Source organism: Ambystoma mexicanum, chromosome 7q (assembly GCF_040938575.1).
Source record: "Ambystoma mexicanum isolate Mex_15411 chromosome 7q, UKY_AmexF1_1, whole genome shotgun sequence".
Lineage (NCBI taxonomy): Eukaryota > Metazoa > Chordata > Amphibia > Caudata > Ambystomatidae > Ambystoma > Ambystoma mexicanum.
The window spans coordinates 847,840,659-847,862,771 of record NC_090941.1 but is presented as its reverse complement, the minus strand read 5'-3'; the positions used below and the strand labels follow the sequence as shown (position 1 = coordinate 847,862,771).

General features: G+C 45.7%; 1 protein-coding gene across 1 annotated transcript in view; it reads left to right on the top strand.

Moving 5' to 3' along the window:
* Window positions 1–20,163, top strand: part of HEPHL1 (hephaestin like 1) — a 537,160-nt gene extending 516,997 nt beyond the window's left edge. The window contains exons 19-20 of the mRNA XM_069639277.1: window positions 10,666–10,707; window positions 10,794–20,163. Coding sequence (XP_069495378.1) covers window positions 10,666–10,707; window positions 10,794–10,993 — 242 coding nt within the window. The 3' untranslated portion in view covers window positions 10,994–20,163. The remainder of the gene's footprint in view (window positions 1–10,665; window positions 10,708–10,793) is intronic.
* The last annotated feature ends 1,950 nt before the right edge of the window (window positions 20,164–22,113 follow it).

The window sequence follows — 22,113 nt, the reverse complement described above, 5'->3', positions numbered from 1 at the left end:
CACATTCCAACACCTTCCAAGCGTACACACCTTCTACCTTGTCTGCCACACATGGTTTCGGGTCTGCCACACCCGCAGCACTAACACGCGCTCACATGCAACCAACCAAATACACAAACTAACATTCTGGAACCATAACCTTACATATCCATACCATACACACCACCTCTCATTCTCACAACAAAGAACCTGCAGATTGCACCATCACTCAAATACTCAACTGCCCCAAGAAACATATAAAAGTAAGAAAATCAAGAAAAGAGATGAACAACACAAAAATCACATGAAAACAGCATAACTGCACAGGCAGAGCACATGAAAAGAACACTAAGACAGGAAGTTGGCCACACAAACATCACATGTGAAGATCTTTCAAACTAGAATACGTCCGGAAAATATATGCGCAAACTTCATAATATTTCATTACACTCTCAAAAATATGGATCCCTGTCATTTCATCACCAAACGCAACAATATGCGCTGCACAATTAAAATTTACCAATTAGCCGGCTCAAACATTGCCCATACATCTTAATACAATTCATCAGTGCACGCTTGACTTCTTATTCATCTCATAAAAATCAAACGACTCATACTGATTCATAAACAAGCATCACTTATGCTATCGACTACACTATGGCACTTCTACACTATTAAACAGGAGGCGCAATCTCTCTCGCTACATTTTCAAAAGATTCCACTAATACATCTCATATATTTATATACAGAAACTTGAATAAACTGTGCCATTCACTTCATACAAACAGGGCTCATACATGCCTAACACTCCACATAACATATTACTCATGCATATGCTTCATCACCTAAGTTAATGCCTTTAATACTTCATACATTTAATGCACTTCTTTAAAACTATTACATTTGCTACTAAAGTCGTACACATATATAATACTAACGCAATGCATTTCATCTCCTACATATTAAATGTATTTGCACCTGTTAAACTCGAGAACACTTAGAACATTATCCTTGTAAATCCATGTTTAACTCTACAAGTCCATATATATATATATATATATATCTACAAGTTCATAGATACATAGATGCATTGTATTGTACCTTCATCCTAGAAATCCTCAAAATGGTTAAACCTACACAACGACATACTTAAGCTACTTTCACTTTTTTTATGAGACTTATACATTATAATGCACTCACTTTCAATCTAACAGCATGCATTCTGAACCTTCCTAGCCAGACCAGATACATAATCCACTACCTTTTCATATCTGAACCACATTAGACGATTTCACAACTGTACTCAATTACTAAAATCCTGCGAATACCATTGTTGCACTTCACCATTTTAAACCATGTCATATTAAATCATGTCACCCTTCATTTACATAAACCCTAATCATGACCAAAAGTCCTTATATTACACATAACCTTCTCTTAATGTAGATTGCAGCGGAAAGCAAAAAAAACTGTCAGTGCTTCTCCACTCAATCAGATATTGATGTGCAATATTTCCTGAAATGCACCGGATCATTTATCGTGGCAACTACACACAAAAAAACTTGTACCTCAAACGGAAATAATCCAAAAAGTACACCCACTATGGGATTATTAGTTGCCGCCAGTGTAACTTTCACTTTGCCCTCGTATTTGCCTCCAACTTCACACAGAAGACGGTGCACACTGCACCCTTTCTCTTCATTATAAGTCTTGTTCCCAGCATGCCGCGCTCTTCACAGCGGTAGAGCTCCTAGTCCGCAACACATGCCTGGGAAATTCATGCAGGTTTCACAACGTTTCTTTTTTCTTCCAGCCACCGCACATCCCTTCACTAATGAGAATGCTTCCTGTTTGCACATGGAAAGAAAATGTTGCACCTCATTGCGTTCCTCACGTTCCAACAGCCTTTCCTTTAACTTAATTATCTCTATGTCCAGAGAAAAGGGAATAACGCTTACGAACACTCCAAGCACTGCGTTCACAGCTTCGCTGATACCCTGTGCATTCTATCTACGTCACCATTATACAAGTGAGTCTCACACAGGACTTATCTCTGGAGCTGTGACGATTCCAACGGTCGCAACTACGCTCGCAAGCCTCCATCCAGTATGAAATGTCACTGTAAACAATCATTAATATTGTTTCATCGACGACAGCACGCTTCACCAGGCTGATATCAAATTTTGCAGAACATTACAGCCCTTTACACTGTTCTGTGCCAAACTGCATGCTGCTTGTAAAGACTTGCCACATTTCCTCTCTGTGGGGACATCGCGGGAGCGCGGTCTCGGGAGATCTCGGCCCAACGTGATCTTGCGGACGCGCGCTCTGCGAGAGGGGGACTTTTGGCACCAGTGTGAAGCTGGTGGACCGCCAGACAAGTCGGTCTGGCCAGCGCTGCTCCATATGAGGGGCCAACGTGACTGAAGGCCCAAGTCAATACCAGCTCACTTCCAGAGCATAAATCCAATGCCATAGGAGGCTTTCTGGGGGCCCTGGAAGTACACAGTGTGCAGTACATTTGCACACCCTGCTTCCAGTGCGGTTGACTGGAAAGCCCAGCCAAGACTGTGAGTACCTGCCCCGTCCCACTCTTGGACTATTGCAATCCCGCGTTCTGTTGTTGAATAAAAGCAGTTGCAACTACTTTGGCGTCCTGTCGTCCTTAGAGGCCACAACATAACTGGCGACGAGGATATCTGAATACCCACAGCCCACCATGCAAGGCGCCACACCACCCCCGGCGTTTCTCCCCTCACCCGGGACCCCGGCAATTCTGTGGGAGCCACTCTTCTCCACGTACCTTGAGGCTGTAGGCGGCATAGGATACGGCCCCGCTAGGAAGAAGGCGATGCTGCTGAACGCAATGGGAGTCGAAGGGCAGCGCATTTTTGCCAGCTTGACAGCTATACCAGTGGATGACGACAACGTCTACAAAGAGGCAATCCGTCGCATTGTAAAGCGATTCTCCTGCTGGAGAGGCGGCGATCCTGCATCCGTTGCCGCTAGTGATAATCCTCCGAATATCAGCCACCTTAGCATAGAAAAAGTCAGGTAGAAAGTCATATCGAACCTGAGAAGGAAGGGACCACGGAAGAAAAGCAAGTAGATAAAGAAAGCAACTTAACCACAGAAAAAAGTTATTTGGCCTGATTGAGAGCCTTTTCGACATTGAGTGAAATAAATGTGTTTGGCACCGGGCCAAGGTAAGTTTAAGAGGAGCTACCTGATTGGCCACTTCCCCAAGAATAGATCTAGAGGACAGATCAATTGCACCGGCCTCCCTACATTTATCCGGAATCAGGGATGATACCAGCTGATGGTCCCAGCTGATGGTCCATAGTAAACCAATTACGTTGCCAGAAAGTGACCAGCGGCGGTTTGGCCTCTACCACTGGCCCCAATAACCTAAATGAGACAAGGTAATGATAGGCCCATAACACCCAGTTTCCAAGGACATTAGCTACTCTTAACTGCAGGTGCAAAAATCAATTCCAATATGTCACTCAGGGCCTGAGTTGGTTCACATACAAATTATTGACCTGGGGTTTCCTGCAAATTCTTCACTGAGGGAAGTAATACCAGCAAGAAGTGGAGATTATAGTGGGGAGAAATAGATTCAAGTGGTCAGAAGAAAGGCTGGATAGTTTGAATGTCTGCATGCAGACTGAGGGTCAGACAAAGAATATCAGACAGCATGTTAATTATGTGGCTGTCCTTAGTTTATTTGCGCAAAGTACTAATCTGAACTCAAAACCCCTGTTTAAACACAAACATGTGTTTGATGTAGAGGTGAAAAACTAGAAAGATCAATGTGGGAAAGACATAAGCGCATTGGCTGTCTGGGATCCCTCATCCAGATGGATGTTGATAAAAAACAGAAGTTAAAACTTAAGAACTTTATGAAAGCTTGTGAAGCCAGGATGTATCAGAAAGACAGGGAAGCCATATTGGGAGCTAGTGCCCAAGAATTGAGCTTAATGACCTATAATTGCCATTAATGATAAATCCAATACAAGAGTTGGTTTGGGCACTTTATTTCACAGTGATTGCTTGGAGGGGGGTGATTGGGATAAGTATCAATCTATGATTTTTGTCAAAGATGATATAGTATACCAAATAAAAAAGTAGTTCTAGAGCCCTGGTGCCAGGTGGCCTAACAAACTTGATGTTAAAAGCTCATCCAGAAGCATGGGCCAAGATAGTCTTTCCCAATTTAAGCCAGGTTCTAGAAGCAAAAAATACACCTACAACCCTGAAAAAATTGATGATTATCCCGATATTTAAGAAGGGAGACGGAGAGAGGCCACAAAACTATCGAACGATAGCCCTCTTGGACGCATTAGGAAAGATTTTCGCTCATCTACTACTGAAAGATGGGTTAAAGAGAAAGCTTTCTTTGATATCTATCAATCAGAGTTCATCACAGAGTGAGGACAACGATACATTTGCTAACATTATCCTTAATTCGAAAAAGGGACATCCAATCAGCCCAGCCAATATATATGATTTGTATAGATTTTAAGTTGCCATTCAATTCAGTCCCAAAAGACTCATTATTGAAAAAGATGAGAGGTCTGAAGTATATCCCGGGATTTATCTTGCAACTGTACTCTAGCACATCAATACAGGTTAAGCTAAATCAAGAGGATCTTTTAACTAAACCAATGTATACGCATCGAGGCCTGAAATAACTGTATTTTGGCCCCAGCACTTTAAAAAAAATCATTTTTATTAGGATTTTTACAACATTTACTCCCCATAATACACCTCTGCCTCTCCTCTCCCTCGCCCTCTTTCCCCCACCTCTCTGCCGGGTCCCGCAGTGTCACCATAAGAAGGTCCTGTGTGGCATCCTTGCCGCGCTCTGTAGTCTGGGTCCTGCTCCCTGTTTATTTGCTAACCACTTAAATCCATTAATCTCAGGTTTTGTGGACACCATTGTAGCATGTATTCACTTTGAAAGTAGTCTGGAAGTTCCCCCCAGTCAGTCCCACAGTTTGCGTGTCCATTCCAAAATTGTTGGTGGGTCTTTTTGTTTCCAATTCTTTGCTATTACCAGCCACACGGTTATCAATTGAGACAACATAACTCTCTTTTGAGATTGTTCCATTCCGGGTCTAGAAGTCTGCATACTTTTCCTTCTATGGAGATGTCTTGCAGTTGTGGAAGCGTGTTTTTTATCAGCTTGTTTTCTTCATCCAAGAATTCCCTTAGCTTGGAATAGTCCCACCAAATATGTTTCCAGTCCCCTATCCCCTTGCAAGCCCTCCAACATTCTTGGGAAGTTGTTTTATTCATTTTATGGAGTCGTTCGGGTGTATGCCATTGTAACATCATTTTATACCAGGCTTCCCTTAATTGTATCGATCTGGTTACTCTATAGGTCCTCCCATTTCCACCTCTGCCCCTTCGGCCGCAGCATTTTATAACATATTTATAGCAGATATTGGGGACCATTTGAATAAAATTCATTATTTTCCTCCGAAACTCGGGGAAACCGCCATATCTTGGCTTTTAAATGCAGACGACTTAATCCTACTGGACAAGACTCCTGTAGCTATGCAAAGGGAATTAGCTGCACTTGAACAGTATGCAACTAAAAATGCTTTTAACCCCTTAAGTGCTAAGGACGAGGTTTCCCGTCCTCAGCACTACGTTTGCAGTGCTGAGGACGAGATGCCTCGTCCTTTTTAGCACTTTGCTTTGCACCTCCCATCCCTCTGACCCCAGGCAGTGAGACTTCCCCTTCCGTGCCTGGGGGTCAGGGGGTGGCCATGATGATGTTGGCGCACGCCACGTTCGACATCATCAGGAAATAATGGCTTCAGCATGTAAATATAGCAGACACGGTTTTTCGTGCTGCTCTGGCATTTTCTGCCCGATTTGCATAGGGGAGGGCTCGGTGGAAAGGAGACACTGATCTTTCGATCCTCGACCAGCAACCCTGCTGGACCACCAGGTAATTGTTTTTGTGGGGGCCCCCCACCAGGCTAAACAGCCCCCCACCAACAAAAAGAACAATGCACAGGTTTTGCCACCTTTAGGGGCAGATGGGTGCTGTTTTGCACCCATTTGCCCACAAGGAAGGCAAAAGAAAACTCCAATAAAAGGCACACATGCGGGCATTGGGGGGGGCTGGCCCCATTTTGCCACCCCAGGGAAGCAGCAAGGACCACTAGGAATATGATCTTGTGGTGGGGGCCCAGGCTAATCAACCCCCAACCCCAGAAAATGCCAACCAGATGGCATAATGTAATTTTTCCTTTTTTGGGGGCAAATTGGTGCAGTTCTGAACCGATTAGCCTCCAAGAAAGGCAACACGTTACACTCAACATGCCCCCATGGAAGGCAAAACAACATTACTCAACATATAGTGGAACACTTGGGGGTATCATGGGGCTGGCCCCATGCCTGTGGGCCAGCCCCTTTAGCATTCCCCCCCAAGGCTGGGCAGACCCTAGCTGCTTCCCTGGGGGCAAAATTGGGTTTCTGACCCCAATTTTACCACCCCCTGGGAAGCAGCAAGGACCATTAGGCCACCAGCGATATAATATTGAGGGTGGGCTCCCCGGTCCGCTTCCAGGCCAATCCACCCCCCACTCTCACCCCCCCAAAAAAGCCAACAAGACGACATGATGTTGTTTTGCCTTCTTTGGGGGCAAATTAGTGCTGTTTTGCACCCATTTTCCCCACAAGGAAGTCAAAACAACATAGTGCAATTTTGCCAGAAGCACACTAGGGGCATCAGGGGGCTGGCCGGCCCTATGCCTGTAGGGCCAGCACCCTCATGAATCCCCCCCATGGAGGGGCAGATCCTTTCTGCTTCCCTGGGGGGTAACATTTAGGGTCTGGTCCCAATTTGCCAACCCTTGGAAGCAGTAAGGAGCACTAAGCCACCAGGGAAAATATTTTGGGGTTGGAGGGCTGTTTCGCCCATTGCCCGTCGCAGTACACCTGGCCGTCCTGGATCTCTGGCAGGGCCACGTTGGAGCTTTTTCCTCCGTCGAGGGATGGGGACTGTAAGGAACTCATGGTGGCAACAGTAAAGACAGACACAACTGATCACAGTTTAAGAAGGGTGTTTATTAAACTGTATAGTAAGGTTGGAAAAACACCTTATCTTAGCCGCAAGAAATAAAAGCTACTTAGCTCTGGGTGTGTGTGCTGCCTTTGCTTAGTCCAATGGTGCTGCTGATTGCCCTTGATACACTACTGTTCAGGCGAGCAAACTGAGAAAAGAAAAATCGGTTGTCAGAAAAGCACTCTGAATTGCACCATGGAGTTCTGGTAGGTGGATTTGTTAGTTGGGCACATCTCGCCGTAGACATGCTGACGCTCCGTAGTTAGTGTTAGGTAAGTAAGCAGTAAAGAATTAAGGTAGCGTGATCAGCGCTTCGATGAGTGAAACAGCATTCACTGCATTATACATGTGTGTCTGTGTGTCTGTATGGCTGTGAACAGAGCGGCTTGAGCCGTATAATTATTTGCATTCTGTGCCGGCCCTGGGAGGAGTTAGTCATGGGCTAGGCCCTGCTGTGGCTCGCCTGTAGGAGCTTCGGAGAAACACTTCTGTTGTGCCTGCAGACTGTACTGCGAGCACCTCTCTGAAAGGGCTACGCGTGCATGTGCGTTCGCTTGGTTGTGCCCTGGGTGTATTACTGGAGCTTGTGTTATGGACGCCCAAGCACCCTGGTAAGTGCAGTTCCCTTATGCTGGCGATGGGCTTGTAAAGTCCTTGTAGGTCTACTACATCTAATAGAAGAGCAGATATGACATCTGCCAATGGATGCTTTCAGTCTTGTTTCTGCAGTTTGTGTTAACTTGATACTGGCTCCCTGTCTTGCTCCTGACACAGCCAACTCTGAATTATTTTGCGAGATTTTGTGTCATTTTGTCAAGGGGGGCAAAGTTATATGGAGGGTCCAAAAACCTTTGAAATCCAGAAAGAGGTGAATTGAAAAACGTTTTGCTCATGGCTACAGCCCAAACCACCGGACGGGTTTGCAGCAAACTTGCGCAAGAAGCATCAGCAAGGACCTGAAAGCATGCTTTTGCAATTCTGTCCTGTTTTATTTTTTCCAATGTGTCAAAATGTGTGTACAAAAAATAGTGATATAACTTTGGTGCCTGGGCAGTGGGCCTGGCTCTTGGCAAGGACAAATGTCTACTCAGATTTGCTTATTGGGGCCTGCAGCATTGTCGAAGCCCATGCCCCATGGTTTGTGGAGCTCAGCCATGGCTACAAGCCATGAACACTGGCCATTGGTCACATTATGGAGGTATAGTGGACATTGGGCCAGATTAGTTTCGTGGGGCTGGGGGGGTCATGGTCGAGCCTCATGCCCTAGGCAACCATGACTTGCATCCCCAGCATGTGCTGCTGAAAATGACACACATCAGTATGCGCTGCAAAAAATATGTTTGTTAAAGGAGGTTTATAGTTCTTTCATATATGTTAAAACAGGAATTATTAATGACTCATACGTGCTGTAACATGAAATATTTTCACTTGTGATGTCATTGCAGTCATATGCTGTGCAACACGGAGTGCAAAATTAAGGTGGGCTTGCTTCAAATGAGAGTTGTGAATTTCAAGGGTTTTGTTGCATTAACACCTTAACTCTCTCTTTACAAAGTTTTTTTTCACAGAATTTCAAAGTTTTTGTTGCTATGTTTTTTCAAATTAAATCTGATCACCTTACCTCAAGTTTTTTTCACTGAATTTCAAGGGTTTAGTATACTATAGTTTATTTTGGGCCAAGTAACATGGCCTACGATCTTGGCCACTGTACATGTTGTACCAATATGATTCTTTGGGGCCCACTAGCCATGGCCTTTGTTCTTGGCCACTGTACTTGTTACACCAATACGTTTCTCTAGGGTCCACTAGTGCATGTTTCACTAATACATTTCTTTGGGGGCCACTAGGCATGGCCTTTGGCCCCAGTCACTGTATGTATTGCACAAATAGGTTTCTTTTCGGCCCACTAGCTTTCGGCAAAGGCCATGCCAAGTGGACACAGCCTTCGGCTATGCCCAATTTGCATGTTGAACCAATATATTTCTTTGGTGCCCACTAACCATGGCCTTTAGCTGTGGCCACTGTACATGTTGCCCCAAAAAGTTTCTTTGACGCCGACATTTCTTCAGTGGCAGAAAGATCCATTACCCCCTGTCTACTAGATCGATGTGATCACTGTAGGTGTAAAGTTTCCTTTTTCTTTCACTTTCTTCTGATTTCCATGGGATTCCACCGATTATTCCCCCGATTATGGCAACAAACTATACATACAGCAGCAATACACTGATAATACGAAAACGTTCAGAAATCAACACCTCTTCACAGTCCTCTCAGGCACTCACCAAGTGCCCTCCTCCTCTTTCCATGGTCCCCCACTCCCATCAGGTGCCTTTTCCCTTTCATGTCCCTCTCCTATTACCCCTTTCACTCTTTTGTTCGTCTGACCATTTCCTTTTCCAAGCTCATCTTCCGTTGTAGCCATAGGAATCTAGCGTGATTTCCCTGTTATTCCCCCGCTAATCCAAAAACGTTCGTACTTCAACTGGTTCCCCAGGACACCCACAAACTCTCCAATTTCACATGGTATCCTCTTCCCCTTCTCGCCTCTAACCTGATGCAATTGCACCCTTTTTCCCCTCTAAATCGCTTTTTGAGCACTTTAAGTTTTTTCGGGTTGCCATGGTTTTATGCTGCTAATCGTTCCCATTGAACAAAATGAAATGGCGGCTTTACATTTCTGAAACACATCTGTGCTGAAAAACGCCATGGGAGATATAGCTATTTTTTTGGGAGCTGGGGACATCCCCTTCTCCGCCTAATATTTTAAAGACTACTGGATGGATTAATCACAAACCTGTCTCAGAGATTACGTCAACACTTCGTGCTCACGTTGTTTATTTGGTCCAAATCCGTCCAGCAGTTTTTGCACTTCAGCTTTGCCAAATTTGGACTTTTCTCCATGTCAAAATGAATGGGAGCATGCTGAAAATAGTGTTTGTTTTTGCTTTCTTAATAATGTTTTCATTTTCTAACATTTCTTTCCCAAAATGTCCATTTTGTGGGGCCTGTGACAGGTATTTTGTTTGGAAAATGTCATCCAAATATGTCATGCAAGTCAAAAGTTGTTAGCAATAGAATGTTTGGATTTCCTATGATTCAAGGCTATCACCCTAACTACAGGGTGGTGACCTCCGCCCTATAATATATTGTCAGTAAATTAGTCATGGTGTTGATTTCCTGTTTGCTTGTGTGGGACAGGCTCTTGCCACCAGCCCTCTCCCCCAATAAATGAAGCCAGAAGGCTCAGACTCTTTGACCGAACTTGGTAAACAGCCTCTGCACCAACTAAAGGTTTGGTCTCTCAGAACCCCTCGCATGAAGGTTTTTGAAAAGGTCCCAAACAGTGGACTCAAGCATGTTTGGGGCAGTGACGGTGGGACCACCCGAGCGAGCAGATGGGATTGGGACACACATGTCTCCAATGAATTACCAGCTCCTAAAATAATTACTTTTCAGCAGGCCCAGGGATTTCTGTGGATAAAGATTATAAAATGAATGGAGGAAAATACCATTTTACATGTAAAGGATGCACTTTTATTTGCAGTATTCACCAATCTAATATAAGGCTCTTTTTTTTTTTTACCTCCTATCAAACGCAACAGAGTCAGTCGAGGATCCATCAGACGAAGGTGAAGTTTCAAAAGGTAAGTTAGGTTGTTTTGAGTACATTAAAGACTTATTCTACAGCTGTTTATTGACCAAAAATTAATTACATTTCCATCTTTTACAGATAGCAACCAAGCAGGTGTAGATCTCTTTGGAAGCAGCCTTGATGCAAAACAGGCTAAAACGGCACTCATAGCACTGCTCATCATTGGAATTACTCTCCTTGCAATACTGCTGACTGTCCTTGTTGTTCTCAGTGTGCTCAGGAAGAGAATGTTTCGCTGGACGTACCACAACCCTGCGGTTCCAATTGATACTTTGTGAATACCAGGATTAGGGAAGTATTCTATTACCTGCGGCAGGCTGCAGCTCTGTGAAATGGTGGCCGTTGAATGTAGGATCACACTGGATTCCAAAATCTGGATTTAAGTGATTGCATTTAGCTGAACTAGATGTATGCTGCACCAAGTGGGCTCAATGTTTTATGTTAAAATCCTTCAAATATTTAAGTCATGAAAAGTTGCTGCTAAAACACTGGATCGATCTTTCAAACAATAATTCTAGAACACACAATCAACACAAAGTATGCCTTAATGAGCAACTCTAACATATGTCCTGCACAAAGGTATAGGGAGTAGAGGTTCCACAAAGAAATGCCTAAAGCCACTGTTAACCTCCTCATGCAGTCTGAGCAAATGCGTTGGCCCAATAGGACTCAATACTCAATCGGACAAAGGGTATTCTGGAATCCTTACTGGTTCTGATGGGTGAGGAGAGCTGGAATTTCTCTTTCTGCTAGATGGCCCTTGCAAATAACGATACTTTGAAAAGTAAGGTATGTGACCTATCACAATAGAAGATCATTTCAGGCGCTGAATGGTCTGCTGAATAAATCAACATATTCTGCAAGGGAATGATTGTCGTAAAAACGAGTTCGTGGGAAATTAAAACAGAACAGTCACTGCCTGCCCGTTTACCGTACTCCTACGGCCAGTGACTCCTCCATTCAGCACTGAAACGCAGCATACATTCAGCACCAGTACAGACTTGGTAGTTTCTCAAATCTGAATTCTTAGAGGCTGGATCCTCAAACATCTTCTCTTATTGGCAGACTAGGTAGAGAGAGTGTGAGATTTCCTGTGACCAAAAGTTGGAGAGCTACAAGTGTCTGCGTGTTTCTTCTCCTGAATATCTCTCCAGTTTAGCAGAGCATAAACTGGTTCTCTATCAATTGTGTATCCTTCTTAGGTTTATGATTATGATGCACACATAAATATATACACAATGCAGACACATGTTGCGCATCTGTACTTCACTTTTATGGAGATGTGCTGTGTGTATTCCATTTCAATGTTCTTATTTGTATAACAATTATATCTGTGGTTAGTAGCAGCACGCTTCTGCCAGGCATTCCTCTTCCGATGGGCTAATGGCAGCCGAATGAATGGCGGAAACATGCCGCCAGTCACCACCGCTCTAATTCTGGAAAAATCAAAACCGTGAAACTGAATGCACACAATACGGCTTGAGAAATAGTGGGTACTGGTGCAAAACACTTTTAGATGTTGTATGTGCGTTTGCATGCACCATAAAGCAAAGAAGAAGGCAATAAAAGACACAACAGTAGTACAATTTGTTTGCAACCAAAGCAACAATGGGCCTCATTACGAGTCCGGCGGTAAAACCGCCTGGTTATCGCCAGACTCGTATTACTATTCCGCCTCTGTGATTCCCAGAATTAGCGGGGCATCACAACCCCGGAGGCGGAATGGTGTTAATCCCCATCCCCATTCCCATTGAGCCCCATAGGACTCAATGGGAACGGGTATCATGTAAACACTGGCACCATCTTGTGATGGTGCCGGTGTTTCCTCGTCCGCCTGCAGGCGGGCGGTGTTAAACCCTCCAGGTCAGACCTGGCGGGTTTGACACCTCCGCCTGCAGGAGTTGTGATCACCCGGCATGGAAACAACGGTGGCAGCTGGTTTACCGCCACCGTTGTTTCCATACCGGGTCGGCTGTAATGAGGCCCAATGTGTATTAGAAATCTTTTTAAGTATTAGATTTATGTTTAACTCGCTAACCCCCGCTTGCGTTTTTCTTTGGTCATAGGCTCCGCATCCTGAACCAATCTCATACAGCAAAACATGGAGACCATACCACCACCTTTCACACATTTATCCATACTTCTTGAGATCAGTTCAAATAAATATAGTAATAAAAGTAATGCTTGTAGTAGTAATACTTTTACTGATATGGCTAAGCCCAGGTAGTGCCTAGAAAGTGGGTTTACAGACAAATTACACCAAAATAGATCCTTATTCACAAACCATGTGTATTATTTTTCTTCCTAAACATTGTAAAGCATGGATGTTCAGCACGGTATTTGTGGCCACCAGTCATTGTGGGACCATAGGAGATGTGACAAACATATGGCTTTGGACATCTGTAAGAAGTATAGGGATCATCTCCATCCATGACTTTCAGTATAGTTGTAGGACTGTAGCATGGTGCAGTGGTGATGTATAGCATTTTCCCTCTAACAAGACCTTCCCAGATGCCTTGTGTGGCAGGACATTGCAGTTTTGGTGCTATCATGCCGGTAAATCTGGCGGGATGCCACCAAAATGGTAATACCGGCATTCCATGTGGCAGAAACGGAATTACTGGCATATTCCAAGTGGTGGAAATGCTGTTAAATCCCCATTCCATGGAGTCCCATAAGACTCCATGGAGGGGATTGCCAGAATTACAGGCACCAAAATTACCGGTCCCGGTAATTCTGGCATTCTTTTGCCAGTGGGAGCAAGATTTACCTCCAGTTCTTGGCTGGAGGTAAATCGGTGCCCCCACCGGCAAACTTGTGTTTTACCGGTGCAGTAAAAGTGCCACCGCCGGAATTACCGGCAGTTTTACTGGCACCTTTACTGAACCGGCAAAACTGTAATGAGGCCTATTATCTCTACATTTGGACTGTGGCAACATATGTACCTTTGTGAGCTAGAAGATGCCATTAGTTAAGTACAGCAATATTCTGATACTGGGAAGATGCAGCTCTAGACACCAAGATGCAGTACAGTGATTATTGTGTTTCCATGTGACCATGAAAGGGATGTCACAAGTCATTTCAGTTTCCGTGCACTGCTGGGAGTAATATCCAACATTCAGCTCACTTTGCTACATTAATATCTCACCTCTAACTGTAGCGAAGTCCTTCTATTCTAAGCAATTGAGGTAAATCCTGATCTGCTAAAAATAAAACCGTTGCTTTGATGTACTACTGAGATGGATGTACTTATCCCAAATTCACTGCATTTCGAGGATAACTTTGATCCATAATCCATTCTCAGTTGAATTGGTCCTAGCATACAATAAGGTCCTTTGGTATAATGACGAAAACAAATTAAGCCACCTACTGAAGCTCATATTCCATGACACATTGGCCACGATGGAGGTAACTTATGCAGGGGGTTTGCAGTTATATCCCATTGCACACTACATTTGGTTGGCTGTCCCAAGATAGCCTAAAAGTGAATCCATACATAGGCCATTTGCGCAAATAAATCTCTGTTGCATGCTGTGTCAAATACCCTTCTCAATTACCAGATATCATGAGTATGTACATTAACACATGGTACCAGTCCTAGCAAAAAACTAAATTAACCAAAAAGACTTGTTTAAATTTACATGAAACATCATTGAAATGTCTGAGGCAAAAAATTGTGTGTTTGCAGAATGATTCTATTTTAATATTCAATGTTTGGCCCTGACTTGATACTCATGAGTATCGTCCCCTTTCCTCCATCCTTGTGGGCTTCCCCCATCATGGGGATGGACCGAAACCTTTGGCAGCGAAAAATTGAGCTTCTCCTTAAAATTTTGTATAGTGCGCGGGGGCATGAGCTAAGGCATGCGAACGCCACTCCGATGCCTCACCTCAGTCCTTTTTTCTGGATGAACGGTGTCGGACCTGGCAGCCAGCGCAGAGACTTTTTTAGCTTTCCGCTTGCTCCGCTTTTGTTTTTTCAATCTTATTTAACTTCCCTTCGGTGCCTGCCTCCCCCAACACATGTCGGCTGCAGGAGGATTCACGAGGTGTGCCTCATGTGACCGCTCGCTCCTGCCCTCGGACCCCCATGCACTCTTGTTTTGAGTGTTTGGGGCCCGACCACCGCTGGGATGCATGCTGGACTTGCAGCTCTCTCGGACACAGGGATCGTTGAGTGCCACCTCCAAAAGTGTGTCCTCGGCACGATCCAGTGTCCAGACTACTGGAGCTTGCTCTGAGGTCATGAGTAAGGGTGCTATCACTACCGGCCAGTCGGCCGAGGGCTCAGCGCCTAGCAGAGTGATCTCTAAGGTCAATACTTCCGCTTCGGGTGCAAGACCCAAGCTGTATCCTCCCATGCCTGAGGCCTTGCGTGGCTCAGGGCTGTCGTGCCCTCCCGCCAAGGGCATGGTGCAAGGTTTCAAAATGGCGGAGAGGCACGTGGCGGCACCTGCCATGTTGGCGGCAATCTTGGATCCATCTCAGGGCCCACCCGTGCTTTCGCCCATTGAATGAGCCTTGCAAGTTGATCTCGGACCCCTTCCCTCTGAAAGCAGCAGCGGATTGTGTGGTAGAGGCATCTGGTCTCCTCAGGGATACATCTACCCATTGCAGCCTTATGGCTACATGCCTCAGGCGCCTCTGCACTTTGGCCAGGAGTGGAGGCCCAGCGCCTTGGAAGGCCGGGCTGCTAGGGACCTGGCAGCTAGCGAGGAGCGCTTCCTTTTCCTCATGCGTTCCACTCAGATGAAGGGGCTCCTGAAGGATATAGTGAAGGAGGTCATCCCGCAGGTTGCACCTCCCCGGGCGTCTCCTCAGGGTACTCCTCCCATTCTTCCATTCAAAGGCGAGCAAAAGCAAGAAAACCAATGAAGATAAATGAGAAGCACTGGTAGTGTCAGTGGGAGGCAGCAAGCAAGACTGAGAAGGTGAAGGTAAGTGGAGAGGCACAAGTAAGAAGGCTGAGTGCAAGCTCAGAGGAGAGGAAAACTTAAAGCGTATAGCCCAAAAGGAAAGCGTTGCAACCCAGCGAGTGCCGGTGTAGAAATGAATAAGAAGCCCGGGGCTGGCGGCCATATTGAAAATGTATTGGCCGCTAAACCACGTTCACAAGGATCTTTGGTGGTGCATTAATGGCGGCGCAGCCTCCACTTGCTCGAGAACTGCCATGAAGGAGGCGCTGTGACACCAACGCAGCGGCCCTCTTGGCTGCTGCTAGCCAGAAGCTGTGGCGGACAAGCAGGCCTCCTTCAAGGCCGGTTTGGCAGATGCCTTGGCTGTTTCGCAGGATCTCATGGAGTCTTTGGTCTCCCACATCAGCACAGCCAGCAGAGGGCTGTGCCTTGGTGTTGAGATGAGAAGGACTGTGTGGATGCATGCCACTAAGTTTTCATCTGATGTGCAGGAGCGGATCCTGGATCTGCCCTTCAAGGGCGTGGAGCTTTTTCATTCGTTAACCGATGACGAGTTGACAAACAAGAAAACCTCAACTCAAACCGCCAAGTCCTTGCCCATCCTGACAAAACCTGGACAGAAATCCTTCCCTCATTCACAGGGCAGGACCGAGTTCAAGCCCTGTGCTTTCTCCAGCTTCAAAGGGTTTTAGGACCGCGTTACACAGAGGCCTGACAGGTCGCCCAGCGACAACAGGAGGAAGCAGCAGAGGACTTTGCACTGATTTTTCCTCTCCTCTGCCCCTGACGCCAAGAAGTAATGTCAAGGTTGGGGAACAAAACTCTCCTCTGGGGGGCCATTTGGCTCTTTATTAGGATGCCTGGAAGCGTCTTTTCAGCAACCTATGGATCTAATCCGTAGTCTCCATGGGCTTCAGTTTCCTCTTTCTTTTCCTCTACCATCCTCTCCTCCTCCTCCTCTTCTTCATCAGATCAGGTCTCCGGCTCTTTTACGAGAGGTCCTTTCGCTCTGGGAGATACAGGTGATAGAACCAGTTCCTCTTTCAGACAGTGGCTCTGGCTACTATTCCAGGATTTTTGTGGTACCTCAGAACAACCAAGCTGGCCTGAGGGTTGTCCTGGCCTGTCATTTCTAAATCGGTCTTTACAGTTGGAACGCTTCAAGAGGATTACTCCACGCGCATAGCCGAGTCTCTGTATGCTTGGGACTGGATGTGTTCCCTCGACCTCGAGGATGCTTACCTGCATGTATCCATCTACCAACCGCATCGGAAGTTTCACGATTATGTCGTATCACTTTCAACACAAGGTGCTTCCCTTCGGCCTGAACTCGGCTCCTCGTGTCTTCACAAAGTTGATGAACGCAGTGGCGGGCCTTCTCCACTTGGAGGGCAATCATATGTACTCTTATTTGGACTACTGGCTGATAAGGGCGGGGTCACACAAGGCGGTTTTGCACTCCAGAGATTGGCGGATATCTTTTATCAACTGGGGTTCTCCCTCAACCAAAGGAAGTCACAGTTTTACACATCTCCGGATCTGGCCTTCCTAGGGGTGCGTTGGGACATGACGGCGCAGCGGGTATTCCCTATGCCCGAGAGGCTCCTGTCCCTCCACAAGGCAGTGGGGCACTTTCTGGCCGAATCGACCACCTCCGCATGGTGGTTCCAGCATATTCTGGGCCTGATGGCCTCCTGCATGCTCACTGTACAGCACGCTTGCCACAGGATGAGGCACCTCCAGCTCCACCTGGTGGCCAATTGGCATCAGGAGACAGGGTCTCAGTCAGACAGGATCGCAATATCACCGTTCCTTCTAACCGATCTTTGCTGGTGGATGATGGACAGCAATGTTTCAGTTAAAGGCCCCTTCACCCGACCGGAGCCTATACTGGTGGTGATGATGGACTCCTCTCTTTCGGGCTGGGGGGCAACTGTGGACGGCTACGTGATACATGGCGCATGGTCCAGGATGGAAGCTCTCCTGCATAACAATCTGCTTGAGCTCAGGGCAGTGGGACTGGCCTTGAAGGCATTTTTGCTCCTCATCAGGGACCGGTCTGTTCTGGTCAGGACAGACAACTCTACTACAATGTTTTACCTGAACAAGCAGGCTGGCGCCTGTTCCCCCTCCTCTACATGGAAGCATGGAAGCATTATCAGTCTGGGAATGGGCCCTGATGGAGGGAGTTTGGATTTCAGCATGCCACCTTCCGGGGGACAGCTATTCCTTGTTGCCACTGTTCCAGCATTGGGGGTTCGCGGACCTGGACTTGTCCCCATCTCCACAGAATGCCAAGTGCCTGCAGTTTGCTTCATGGGCAGGTCGGCATCGGGGGTCGATGGGGGATGCCGTCCAGATCTGTTGGCATGGCTGCAGGTGTTATGTTCCCACCCACCCCTCTGCTCCAAAGGACCCTCCACATGTCCCAGGCTTCGGTGGGTTGCAGCCTCATCCTGGTTGCCCCCGATGGCCTTCGAGACCATGGTTTTCAGATCTGACGCAGTTGTGCTCCCAGGGTCCCGTCCACCTTCTGATCTCCAGCAGGGGCTTCCTGGCATAGCAGGGCCAGGGCAGTGGAACACTCGGACCTGGCCAAGCTGACGCTGGCGGCCTGGTTCCTGACTAGCTGAGGCTCCAGCATGCTTAATTTTCGGATGACAACTGGGACATCATTCAGCAGGCCAGGAGGCCCTCAGCTCGGTCCCAGTATAAGAGCAAATGGACTAGGTCCTGCCATTGGGTTCGCGACAAGGGTCTGGACCATGTCTCCTGTCCTCTGGATGACGCACTAGCTTTTTCAGCACTGCTCATTCTGGATTTCAGGTAGATACTTGGTGCACTTATTTGGCAGCCATTGGGACTTGCACAAATTCCCCTGAGCATGTGTTTTCGGCAGCCAAACCGGTGGTTAAGGCCCACCTTAAGGGTTTGTCTAGGTTTTTTCCTCCAGTGCATAGGCCACGCCCGGTCTGGGACCTCAGTGTGGTTCTTGCAGCTTTGCAGCGCAATCCTTTCGAGCGGATGTCCTCTGTGGATATCTGCTTGGTGACACTGAAGACAGTTTTACTGGTGGCTCTCACCTCTGCAGGCAGGGTTAGTGAGCTGCAGCCGTTGTCCTTCACCATGTTTCACAACGACAAGGTAATCTTGCACCCTCACCCTTACTTCTTGCCCAAGGTGGTCTCTCCATTTAATCTGAATCAAGAGATCTGCCTGCCGGTGTTTTCCCCGAACCCGTAGTCAGAGGCAGAGAGGGCCCTGCATTCCTTGGACCTCAAGAGGGTCCTTAGGTTTTATCTCTCAGACTAAATCCTTCCGGAAGATTGGGGCATTGTTTGTGACTTTTGGGGGCTCCTCCCCCAGCTCTTAGGCTTCCAAGGCTTTGATCGCCCTTTGGATGGTTCAGGCCATTTCGGAGGCTTATACGGCCATGGGCAAGTCTATTCCTGAGGGTGTTCATCCACATGCAGTCAGAGCTAAAGCCACAGGCATCACATTTCAGAGACATACTTCTTGGGATGTCATTACCAAGGCGGCTACTTGGGCCACTCCGATCTTCTGTAAGCACTACTCCCTGGACACCAGCTCCAGGCGCGATGCAGAATTTGGTCAGGTAGTTCTGAAGAACCTTTCTGCTTCGTCCTAGATATGAGGCAGGTTATCACAGCTCCACCCATTGTTCTTGTTTGGTGGAATCAAGCACAAGGATGGATGAACGGGGACGAGACGTATCAGTAATTAAAGTTACTCACCGTAGTGACTAGAGTACTCTGCGTCCATAGTCCCCTTTCCTCCATACGTCCCACATGCCTTCCCCCCGTTAGTATGCCAATGGCTAATATGTAATAAGCGTAGCCAGGTGTCTGAATGTCCGATGTGATCAAAGGGGACAGAGGTGAGGCTCAATTTGTCATTGCCAAAGGTTCCAGTACCGTCCCCATGTTGGGGGACACCCACAAGAATGGCGGAAAGACGAATATGGACTATGAGTACTCTAGTCACTAAGATGAGTAACTTTAATAACTTTTCTTGTTACTTCAACTTTGATAATGGTTGTTTGGAATGATTTTGAAGAAAATGGCATTGCTAAAAATGTATTTTTGGAAACGTAAACCTGTTGTAAAAGATATACATACAGCCATCTTAAACCACTCCTAATTATGCATCCAATAAAGAAAGAAAGGTTATGTGCCATCGTCAAATATAATGATCTACCAGATTCCTCCCTCTCTGAAGGATGAAGGTCTGAGTCAGTGAGGTCCCGTCAAACTTGCAAAGGGTACACTGGCCTCATGTCTCTTAAATTGTCCCCCCAGCGATGAGTGGAATGTTTGTAATTGCTCATGTGTTGTTTCAGGGCACTTAAGTAAATGTTCTCAACGTCTATTGTTGCAGGGAGCTGAAGTATATGTTCAGGGAAGGAAAGGTCAACAAATCTCAGATGTAATATTTTCTTGTAGTTTGTTACTCAAGGGATTTATTGGTTAAAACGTGTTTTTCTTATGTGAAATAAAATGTTTTGTTTTCTATTTAATGTTTTGGAGGTTTCTAAGTAGTGAGCACCAATAAATGTATGCACCTTTTAATAATAAAGTAAAGCTAATGGTTAATTCTGGAGCTTTTGATATAGTAGGTTTATGAAAGAGGAAATTGGCCCGATTACTTGCCAGTAAGCTTTGACAGGCCAAACCTTATCGTCACAGTTGTTACTATTTGGGGTGAACGATCACCTGGAAGGAAGTCCGATTATTCTCAAATTTCTTTATTGATTTTTGTTTTGAAACTAAGCTCCTCACCTGCTGCTGAAGTTGTCTTTGAGGTTTCTCAACCTATTGATACTCATCAAGACTTCCTATTCTAGATGGCAAGCAATTAACCATATTATTTGCAAATCCAAAAGGGCTTTGGGAAGCAGGGAACGCAAGGACTGTGTGGTGGAAGACATGGACTTTGAGTAATGAAAATGGCTGGTACATAACCAGGCCATTCATTGTTTGACCATCTTTCTAGTGACAGCCTCTACTCTAAGGATAGACCATGCAGTGCTCAAATCTAAACCATGTCAGTGAAATGGCAAAAACATACCCTGTACCCATGGCCACAGCTTGAGTATTTTGAGTATTTTAAAAAGCCATTTATCGCAATATGCACCACCAATCCAGATACATTTGACTAATAATTTAAAACAGCACACATAGAATCTAGACGAGTGAAGGAAGCAACCAGAAGCTGTGGGGAGAGTTCCTAAGGTACTTGGCTAGTATCTTCCTGCTTTGTGACTTCAAACCTCACCTGTGTGACAAATACCTGCGAACAGTAACAACGTGACTCACTGGATAAGGTAAAAGTAAAAATTGAATAAGGAATAGATCTGCCTGGTTGTAACTCCTCTCCCTTTGAGTTCCAAGTGGTAAACCTCACCTCTGTTTTTTTAACTAGTACTTTTTTGTTTAAAGCGCAGACCTAACTCGAGAGCAGTGACATGCTGTACAGAGTGTGTATGGCCAGCGTTTGGGCTGCTTCTGCTAGCAGTAGTGCACCTCTATTGGTCTTCCATTAGCTTCACCTTATAGATGCTCCACATCTCCCACAATAGAATACAAAACCCCTCTCTTCCTCTATTTGTCCTTCTTGAACTTCAACATTGGCTGAGGTTATTGATGTCTATTCCCCAGTTTTTAAGAAATGATTAATGTTTGTCTTGTGTAACATCAGGCTAGGCAGGGAGGAGAGCTCAGGGGCAACACGTTTGTCTTGAAAGCTAGACAACACAGAGCAATTCCGGTTCAAATTCTGGTCTCGCACTCAGAGACTGGTCTCCGGTGTTAAATGCCTTATAAAAGATTCATTACCTAGCAAATAAAACAAAGTACACTTTTATTTTCTATCCTTTGGGTACTTGGAATAATTATTATACTTTTTCAAGTTGTTCAACGATTCGGAATAAATTATGCACTATGTCTTTCATAGACATACAACCAGTGTTAATTTCCTCTCTCAGTATTGTCATTGATTGGGAAACATGGTTGTACTTCTCTTTTACACTGTTACAGCAGTACACGCCGAAAGGCATTCGTCGGTAGGCCCTTGTAAGGAAGGGATGGTTTCAAAGTAAGACTGACACAAGTGACCACAGTTCAAGGGTGTTTATTGAACTTTATCAATGTTGTAAAAAACGCCTATCTAAACCTAAATCTCAGATAGGAGAAAGCTACGACCATTGAAATAATAATAATGTAGTCCTAGTGGAGTCTTGTCAACATAAAAGGGCCTATACTAAAAAACAAACGATTGCCAATCCTTACTGCTAATTTACAAATAGTGTAGGGAAATATTCGTGAAAAAGAAAGAAGTGTTCACAAAATGATTAATCAGGATTTTCAGGCAGTTGGCCGCCCTTCCCCAGATTTTTAGCACAGGACAAGGCGGTTCACTCAAGCATAGCACACTCTTGGGCTTCTTCTGCACGAGGATACAAG